Source organism: Garra rufa, chromosome 8 (assembly GCF_049309525.1).
Source record: "Garra rufa chromosome 8, GarRuf1.0, whole genome shotgun sequence".
Lineage (NCBI taxonomy): Eukaryota > Metazoa > Chordata > Actinopteri > Cypriniformes > Cyprinidae > Garra > Garra rufa.
The window spans coordinates 37,087,615-37,097,830 of record NC_133368.1 but is presented as its reverse complement, the minus strand read 5'-3'; the positions used below and the strand labels follow the sequence as shown (position 1 = coordinate 37,097,830).

The following is a 10,216-nucleotide window of genomic DNA, read 5'->3' as shown; positions in this document are numbered from 1 at the left end:
CCAAGTACTTTCAACAGCTAAAAATGATTTTAAGACAGTTATTTCTATCTTTTGCTGTCGTGTGTCAGTAGGAAATATCAGTTTACATTTCCAAACATTCATTTTGATATTAATTGTAATAACGCAGTGAGATTTTCGTTTGCACAATGAGTCTGACAACAGCCAGTGCTCCACACAGAGATCTGATCTCATCATAATGCAGTCTGTCTGGAATGACATGAAGAAACAGAACAAACTGAGACAGACTAAATCCAGAAGAACTGTGGCTACATCTCCACGATGTTTCAAGAGACCTACCTGCAAAGCTACAAAACCTAAAAGTTTTAGGCACTCATGTAAAAATACTGTAAAATGAGGATGCTGCTAAAAAATAATGTTACAAATGTATTTCTTTATCAATTAACTTCTGTTAACTAAATTAAATCAACATTTGGTTTGACCATCCTTTGCATTTATAGCAGTTTATGGCCTAAGTGCATTTGCAGTTTTTTTTAGGTAGCTTTGCAGGTAGGACTCTTGAAGCATTTTGGAGACGTTGCTACAGCTCTTCTGGATTTAGTCTGTCTCAGTTTGTTCTGTTTCTTCACTTCATTCCAGACAGACTGGATGATGATGAGATCGGATCTCTGTGCGGATCACTAACCTTTGTCAGACTCCTTGTGCAAACAAAAATCTCACTGGATTATTACAATTAATGGCAAAATGATTGTTTGGAAATGTAAACTTATATTTCCTACTGACACACTACAGCAAAAGATACAAATAACTGACTTAAAACCACTTTTAGCTGGTGAAAATATTAGTAATCTAATCATTTTAGCTACCACTGTACTACTTAAGTGTCCACTAAAGTCCATGCTTTGTCTACTATAAAATATTTCAACATGTTTTTAAAACTTCATTAAGTTTAGGTTTTTCTTTTCCTTGTAGAAAACAAAACAACATGAATAGACCAGAAAGATATCCAGAAAGACATCATTTTTATTTCCACAAATATGTTATTGTTAAGTTATTTTGTATATTTAAAAAAATCCATCCAAGTAACACTCAAAAAACAATACATGCTTCTGGACAAGTACATATCAAGGAAATTACAAAACTAACTCAAACAACGAATTGTCAAAAACACTTCAGTAGTTGTGTATGTAACAGATTTCATGTAGATGTTTTACTGATTAAGAGTAAGCTAAATAAAATTAAAAATAGCAAAAAAAACAACATCAGATTTCAATAAGGTTATTGGCACAATATCTTTCTCTCTTCATCAAAGCTATGTACAGCTAAGAACAACATTTTAGAGGAATATTTTTTTGAACAACAGTTCAGCAAATGTCCATTGCACTGGCTGCTTCTGACAATACATCAAGTTTCAGTGTTGTATCGCTGTGATACAGAGACAAGGGAGAATATTAATGTGCAAACTACTTATATCAGTGGCAAAACAGTAGATCCAGGTTTCATTTAGGATGCCAGGCCCAGCAGAAATCCTCCAACAAATCCACCCGAGATAACAATATTCCTCTTCACAAATTCTGTTGACTGTATAAGAAAAATACACCAATTACAGAATGTAGGATACAGTAATATTATACTAAAGTATTACATGCACACGCTGAATAATAAAACAAACTGCTTTATAGAATTGTGAAAGTGCAAAATAGCTAGTAGACTGCTATATGAAGCTATAACAAATGTATGAAAGAATACCTACGTCTTCTATAAAGGAATTGAGCTCAGGGGCTGCTTTGTTTGCATTTTTCTTCAAATGCTTTTTAGCTTTATTAACATCCTTTTCCACTTTCCTCCAGTCAACCTGCACATAGCCACTGTGGTTGGCAATCTGAAATGAGAAAAGTAAGATTTTTCCTCCGTAAATAAGATAACAGAAGCATAAAAACCCTAATTAGAATAGTTGACTTAGAAATGAAAATTTGCTGAAAATTTTCATACTTGTAGCAAAATAAATCCCCCTCCAACAGCAGTAGCCACAATTTTTCCAACTCTCTGAAAGAGATAACCAGCACACCTAGAGAACAGAGATTTGAAATGGACAAAGTAATTAATGAATGTATTATTATGCATTTATGCTGTTATTTCATACATGTAGAATAGAATATTCAAGTCAACTATCAAAGGTTACAGCACATATAGCATAGGTTTCTTAATCTATATTTACACTAACCATCCTGTCACTCCACCCATCATGATCTGTGAAGCCACAGAGTACTTTTCTGCAATGGGTCCCGTACTGTTTCCAAAAACACGACTCCACCATTGATGCCTCCTGGCATAATCTGTGATGTTAACCACCTCATATAATTCATCATCACTCTCTGCATCTACATAAAAAAAGTAACTGTTACTATACATGAAGTCTAAAATCACAAAGCATGGATGCAAGAGAAAATTCATTAGGATATTTTGCATTGGTAAACAAATGGTTGCAGATTATTCGTGTAATTCCACCTAAGAACCCTTTACAGTCTTTTATATCTTACATTAACCTCTTTATGATCTGATTAATAAATAAAGTTTAAAAAATTAGCATGGACCTTTAATTAGGTAACTTAATTTAGCACTGATAATAAGGTCACCAACATTACCATCGCAACTTGTACTGAAATATCAAACCTGAGAGTAAGACACTTCAGAGGACATTTGTAATTTATTCACCGACATGCAGATACAAAGACATGAATGGAAATTAAAACAGTACGAGTGGATTTTCCGAGATTTAGCCATGATATCTGTACAGTCTGCCGACATTATAATCGATCAGCATGCTGCTCTGCTACATTGGAAACACTTCGAATCTCAATGCATATTACCTATACGATTATATAAACACGTTGTCAATCAAGACGATTTATTCAAACGTGTGGTTGGTTTATTTATTTACCTTCACCGCGATCCGCCATTTTATGAGGCTCAGTTCACAGTCGAAACCGCTGCAACCCTACGCAAAATCCTACGTCATTTACGTGCGATCACTGTGTACTGACTCATACGATCGCTTGTATGTGATATTCACAAAATACTTAGAAATTGTTTTAAGTGTAAATTTACAATTTAAAAGAGTGTTTGCCTGCAATATCAGAGATCTTTACACATAAATATCATCTCATGAAATATCTTTACTATTTAAAATAACTGTAAAAATAAAAGCTGAATCTTTAGCATCATTACTTTAGCCACATGAAAATCATTCTAGTATTCTGACTTGCTGCTCAAAAAACATTGATTAGGCCTAATATTATGTTGAAAACAGCTGAGTATTTTTTTAAGTTTCTTTGATGAATAGAAAATTCAGAAGAACAGCATTTATATAATTTAAAAGCATCCTTGCTAAAGTATTCATTTCTATAATTTCTCTCCCAACAAAAATTATACCAACTCCAAGCTTTTGAATGGTAAGCTAGTTATATAATAATGTTACACAATCTTTTTTATTTCTGATAGGTCTAAATGCTGATCTTTGGATCTTTCTTTTCCTCAAAGAATCCTGAAAAATTCATTTAAAATTCAACTGTTTAAATATTGATGATGATGATGATGATGATGATGATGATAATAATAATAATAATTAAATAATGTTTTTACATTAATACTTTTATTTAGCAAGGATGCTTTAAATTGATGATAAAGACATTTCTAACCTTACAGAAATTTCTATTTCAGATAAATGCTCTTCTTTTGAACTTTCTATTCATCAAAGAAACTTGAAAAAATTCTACTCAGCTGTTTTCAACATAATAATAATAGATTTTATTTTGAGCAGCAAATCAGCATATTAGATTGATTTCTGAAGGATCATGTGACTGGAGTAATGATGCTAAAAATCCAGCACTGAAATCACAGGAATAAATTTCATTTAAAAATATATGCAAATAGGAAACATTTATTTTATATGGTAAAAAAAATCCAATTTACTGTCTTTGCTGTACCCTACTTTGGATCAAATAAATGCAGGCTTGGTGAGCAGAAGAGACTTTTTAAAAGAAGAAATACATAATAGTATATGATAGGATAGCCTACTTTATGGGATATGATAGAATAGAATGGTATTTTATTATCTGAAAGTTAGGTACAGTACAATACACTACCATACAATAATAAAAAATACAGAACCCTGAGTGAATATGTACGTTGATAAGAAAGAAAGAAAGAAAGAAAGAAAGAAAGAAAGAAAGAAAGAAAGAAAATAAATAAAGTAAAATACGAGAACTAAACTAAACTAAAACGAACAGCAAAAAAAAGAAAAAGAAGAGGAATCTGCCGTGTATTACATTTAACCACATATTCCACATTTACCACAAGATCTGGAAGAATAAAAATACTTGCTCAAGCAACAAACTGTATAATAAGCGTAGAAATCAAGCAACGTTTTCCTTACATCCCCAAAACCCTGAGTTTTCAAACAGACAGATGCTTGAGCCAATAATGTGTTTTATGTTGGTGTTACGTAATCATAATAAATCCAGGTGAGCCAATCGCAGCAGGCGAAGATGCGGCGTAAAGTTCAGGGGTTTGTTATTTACCCTCCCCCTTGAAAGTTTATATGAAAAAAAGGATCCCAAGACAAGGCCGATCACGTGGTCCCCACCGAAAGCAGCCATTGGCCAAAACCACAGAGAAGGCGTTCCGACGGCGGCGGCGTGGGTTCGCTTGAGTGACACAATTATAACAAGTTTGAGCTGGCGACTAGGGGGAAGTTTGAGATATTACTAAATAACAATTTACCGATAAATCCTGCATTGCTCGTTCTGCATGCATTTTGGTGTACCTGCTACTTGCGACTCATTTATGTCGAGGACAATGTGAAAAAGGGGGTGTTCAGAGGAAATTATTTCCCGTCTATTCTTTTTTGCGTTTCGATCCACGCAAAAAGGTGCTTCGCTTGCGGTGCGTAAATATTTTCGCTGGGGTTTTTTGTCTATGAAATCGTGCGGAGTGTCAGTGGCCGCTGTAGCTATCGCTGCTGCTGCTGCTGGTGATGGTGATGAGGAAAAGAAAATGGCGGCGGGAAAAGCGAGTGAAACCGAGGAGGACTTTCCGAAGCTTACGCCGCAAGAAAGGGAGCGCTTAGCCAGCATAGACAGGTCAGTCCAAGCCCCTTTACTTGCACCGATGGCCCTCCGTGCATTTTTTATGAGCCTTCCCCGCATGTTAACGCGGTGCAAATGAATGCGGTGCAGGTAAAGTAACACGGAACCGCCTGTGTTGTCCTCTATTTGCAGCGCACTGTTTGGATTTCAGAGGCTTCATGAAGATGGCGCCAGAACGAAGGCCTTGCTGTTAAAGGTATGAGTGTATGACACTGATGGGGGTCTGGAGACAGATAGACACATAACTCTGCTAATCATATAACTCTACTAACTATTCTGCAAATATACTCGTATTGCACAGAATAAAATGCGTCATATTGCTACAGCACACTACGTAGTGACACTTAAAAGAGGGTCTGTACAGACATAAACATATACTTTATTAATCAGCAGCAATGCACAGAAACAAACATTGAATTGTTCAGAATAATGCAGTGTGCGTAATACTTTTCTAACGCTTTAAACATAATTATGCATTGTATAAAATGCAAAATATACACAGTATTAAAATCATATTGTACGAAACGGTAATTATCTACTTAAACGATATATTAAAAGTTGCATATAGTGAATTCAACTTCACCCGCGCATACACAGTATGCTCATGTAAAGCAATAAATACTGCGTGATTGTTTATATCGTCGCAAATTTAAAGTATATTATCTTCCAGCTCTAATTTTTGCTATATTAAGAGATGTTATAAATATTAACTTTTCTTAAACTGATTTGAGTATCGTGAAAGTGCATGAAAATGAAATCGACCTGGTATAGGCTGCACAATGCTTGTCAATGATGAGAATCCGTAACGTTAGCTGCTCCCTGCATTGATTATTTTATATATAAGTCTGCTTTGAAAGTTATGAGTGTTATTAGTTTTGGGTGCTGGCTTTGTCGAGTTCTTGCACATGTAACCCGCATTCAGACTTTATTCGTTTTGTGAAGAAGAGCTATTTTGTATAAGGCCATTTTCGCCTGTTATGACCTCGTTCACCCATTGTCAGTGCGCCTCTGTAATGAAGAGTTGAGGGTAATGAGGGTGTTGTTTTTATTCGTTTGCATCCATTTGAATATCAGTTAAACAGCCGAAGGTAGTTTGAATTAATGGTCTTAATTATAGAAAAATGTGCCTTAATAGCTTTTGCTTGAGCCAGAAGGTGCATCTGTCGTTTGATGATGATTATGATGATAAACCTTCCTAGTTTATAAGTTTAGCTCGCTGAGCTGTTCATACTCGGTTAGGCCAAAGTTGTGAATTCTTGATTTATTTACCGATTTTAGGCCAGTCTGTAGATATTACTGTGTTTCAAGATGAACTGGGAAGGTTAAATCTCTGATCCCTGTGGTCTACCCGGCAGTGGCTACATGTTAGCTGGTTAGCATGATGCTAACCAACTGTAACTGCATGTGAGGAGACTCATTTGAACGCAACTGGGCTCTTTTCAGTCTTGTCTCAACAGTCAGGCTTTCAGTAAAGCAATCAAGTTGCTGACTTGAGAACTTTTAAAGGGGATTGTCTTATGGCAAAGCAAGTTGACTTAGGGCTGCTTTGCTAGGTTGCATTTGCAAGCTGAAGCAGCATTTGTTGCAGTGTGTCAGTGTTGGATACTTTGTCACCTGATTTGTTTTAATGACTTGTGTTTTTATTTATACATATGGCATATGTGTTTTAAAAATGAATTGTTGTAACGCAGGACCCTTGAAGTGTGAACGTTAACTGCAATGCAGTGATAAAGATGATAAAGTCTATGCATGAAAAAAGTTTATTTTTTTTAATCCAAAGTATAGATCTGAGCTTGTAGATGAAAATTTACTGTAGATTGCTTGATGGTGATGTTCATACTAGGATTTACAACTATGATAGCACCTATGAAGTTTTAATGATCATTCTAAAGGTCTGTTCACACCAAGAAAGGTAACTATATGTGACCCTGGACCACAAAACTTGGTCTTAAGTAGCATGGGTATATTTGTAGAATTAGCCAAAAATACATATTATAGGTCAAAATTATCGATTTTTCTTTTATGCCAAAAATCATTAGGATATTAAGATCGTGTTCCATGAAGATATTTTGTAAATTTCCTACCGTAAATATTTCAACTTAATTTTTATTAATATGCATTGCTAAGAGCTTCATTCGGACAACTTTAAAGGAGATTTGCTCAATATTTTGATATTTTTTTGCACCCTCAGATTCCAGATTTTCAAATGGTTGTGTCTCTGCCAAATATTGTCCTATCCTAACAAACCATACATCAGTGGAATGCTTATTTATTCAGCTTTTTATTTAAAAAAATGACACTTATGACTGGTTTTGTGGTCCAGGGTCACATATTTGCATCCACACCAACTGTCAATAATATTGTGTAGTTTAAGCTGTAGTTTTGTCATCTTTAAGTGGTTAAGCTCTTTAAAGTTGGGTGGATTCTGATTGTTTGTCAGTGTTTTATCGTTCATCAGCTAGAAAAAAAAAGATTGATTCCAACAATATATCACTTTGTCCTTATTGTAATGGCTGTGGTGTGTACTTTGGTATTCCAATATGATCAAGACTATTATTAAAACTGAATAACTTGCAGTTATCATCCTTGCTGTGAATGTTGCTTAATACTTTAAGAATAGGGAAGTCTGCACCACAGCTATAACAATAATACAGAAATGATATCATTAAAATCACTTTCAGATGGCCAGATAGAATTGAACAGACTTTAAGAAGCTTAAGCATTTAAAGTGAAGTTCTTTACACTTTAATGTGCAAGGTTCTAATGAACAGTGCATTGTTGTGTGTTGGTGTGGATGCTGTAGTTAACAGTATCTTTATAGTTATCGTTTTTTGTAGGGCTGCAACAACGAATCGATAAAATCGATAAAAATCGATTACTAAAAGCGTTGGCAACGAATTTCATAATCGATTCGTTGTGTCGCGCGACGCAGAGACATTTGGTTGTTATTATATATATTTAAAAAAAAATTGAGCGCAGAGCGGAGTGGACACATTCGGTCTCTCTCCCGCACTGATGCCAGCAGAGTTCGGCACCTCATAAACTGTGTTTCCATCCAAAAATGCGAATTTAACTTATGCGCAAAACTGGAACATTTGAGCATAAAGCACCGTTTCTACATTATATATATATGCTGCCCCGATTTATATCAAACATGTTTGATATTTAAGCCTGGCTAGCGTACTTTCACAGCAGCCAATGCTCGATCGCAAAACAGCTGCTGTACGGGTCGTTGGATAGTGGAGATGGAGAAAACTACTTCTATAGTTTTTGTAACACTGTCTGTCTGTATAATGTGTCGAAAACATACCACAACCGTAAGGAGAAAGAGGAGCTCTGCTGAGGTGAAATCGTCTCAGTTTTGAATAGGGCTGTGACGGTGCCACGTTGTTTTTTTATATATAGCCTACACTTCAGTCAGCGAACAAGCAGCCTATAAACGCCAAAATAAATCAAAGAAATAATATATTTAATTAAGAAAGTAGCCTAAGAGTATTAAATAGGCTATTAAACAAACATTCCTTGTAAAAATGTCCGACAGCTCATCAATTTTTGGCCGACTGAATTTGGCCGTCTTTTTTTCTCTTTCTCTTCCTCATTACACAGCTGCTGTTTTTAATAGCAAAGTGATTACATTTTTTTTCGTTCGTTTAGTTTATAAAGTTAATTTAGAGATATATTTGGAACACTTTTTGTTTGTTAAATTCAAGTTTTTGTTTTTAAAGTTATACCTAGCAAACAGCGGCAGACAGATCAAAAGCCTGCTTAATTCATCGCGATTTAAATTAAAATCCATTGATATAAAAAACTTAAAACATATCACAATATTAGTTTAATCATTCAATCAAGATAATTCCAAAGTTTGTGCGGAGAGAAGCGCGCTTTGCAGCGCATGGAGACTCCAGTGCAATGTGGAATTTTCTTTTTTGCTCATAAAGGTAAGAGTAATTTACCACCCGGGCCGGAACTGTAAAGGGTCTACCTTAGTTTGTGTGTACTAACAGTATCAACAAAATGTGCTCTTAAAGAAAACAAACAGAATACGCTTGATATCTTTGGTTTAAACAGGAGCGCTTCACAATAATTAACCGAAACCCAGGTAATTGCCTCACAAACACAATATCTATAGAAAGCTTTAAATTATTATTTTACTATAAAACGAAATAATTAAAATCGAAAACAAAACTCTTTCATTAGCTAATCCATAAAGATGCATTAGGCATTAATGAGCAGATGGCAGGATCGTCAATTTCATCTTTGCAACACTGAATCAGAAAATACTAGTTTATTAATAAGTAATTCGAATATTTTCTTAATTTTTGCCTTGACACATTCATGGTAATTACTTTTGCTGGGGCTTTGAGGCCAGTTTTGCGTGCATTTGAATGCGGAACTCTTCCAGCTGGTCGCTGCTGATGGCAGGACACTAAACACCGCCATGGCAGAATGAATGTAGCAGAAAGTTAGTCAAGTTATCCCGTTCCAGCGTGCAAAGTCACATGACTTTTTTAATGCGCACTGAGGAATTTAATTTGAGAGGCTTCTTGAGGGAAATGCAGCATGTACACCACAGCAAGCCGCTGTCTTGACGGATAGTAATTTTAGTTTATTTAGTCTATATATTTGGCAGATGTAAAGCATACATGTGTATGTTTTTTGTGTTAGTCCATTTTTATTTTATTATTATTATTATTATAAAAGTTCAAGGAGCAACATGTTCGTGCACTTTCTAAAGATTTTAGTTCTGTTTTTGAATAAAGGGTTGTAAATCCTTTTTTTTATCCGATTCATCGATTAATCGAAAAAATAATCGACAGATTAATCGATTATTAAAATAATCGTTAGTTGCAGCCCTAGTTTTTTGTGTGAACGGCCTTAACAGTGGTAGATGGAGAATGGAGATAGACAGGTGGATTGTTTAATTACCATCTCTGCCATGGGCCAGAAATTTTGAGGCTGTGGGGGCTCTGATAAAAAAAACAAGATTCATTTAGAAATAGACATGCGCATCCCTCAATCACTCCGCTCAGTGCTGTTGTGCTGTCGGTGAGCGCTGCTTGCTGTCTGTCTGCTACTGTGCAACTCTTCCCACAAACTAGCCATGTCTGTCA

The 10,216-nt window shown here is 35.3% G+C and overlaps 2 protein-coding genes across 3 annotated transcripts in view; one reads left to right on the top strand and one right to left on the bottom strand.

Moving 5' to 3' along the window:
• Window positions 1-946: 946 nt before the first annotated feature.
• Window positions 947-2,983, bottom strand: fundc1 (FUN14 domain containing 1). Its single transcript, XM_073846220.1, has 5 exons — window positions 2,900-2,983; window positions 2,183-2,339; window positions 1,951-2,026; window positions 1,712-1,840; window positions 947-1,539 (listed from the first exon to the last, which is right to left on the bottom strand). The coding sequence occupies exons 1-5, from the start codon at window positions 2,916-2,918 to the stop codon at window positions 1,462-1,464; spliced, it is 459 nt and encodes a 152-aa protein (XP_073702321.1). The 5' UTR covers window positions 2,919-2,983; the 3' UTR covers window positions 947-1,461.
• Window positions 2,984-4,669: 1,686 nt separating this feature from the next.
• Window positions 4,670-10,216, top strand: part of kdm6a (lysine (K)-specific demethylase 6A) — a 76,889-nt gene continuing 71,342 nt past the window's right edge. For both annotated transcript variants that reach the window (XM_073846155.1, XM_073846154.1), the window contains exons 1-2: window positions 4,670-5,099; window positions 5,238-5,301. In XM_073846155.1, the coding sequence (XP_073702256.1) occupies window positions 4,936-5,099; window positions 5,238-5,301 (228 nt within the window). In that variant the 5' untranslated portion in view covers window positions 4,670-4,935. The remainder of the gene's footprint in view (window positions 5,100-5,237; window positions 5,302-10,216) is intronic.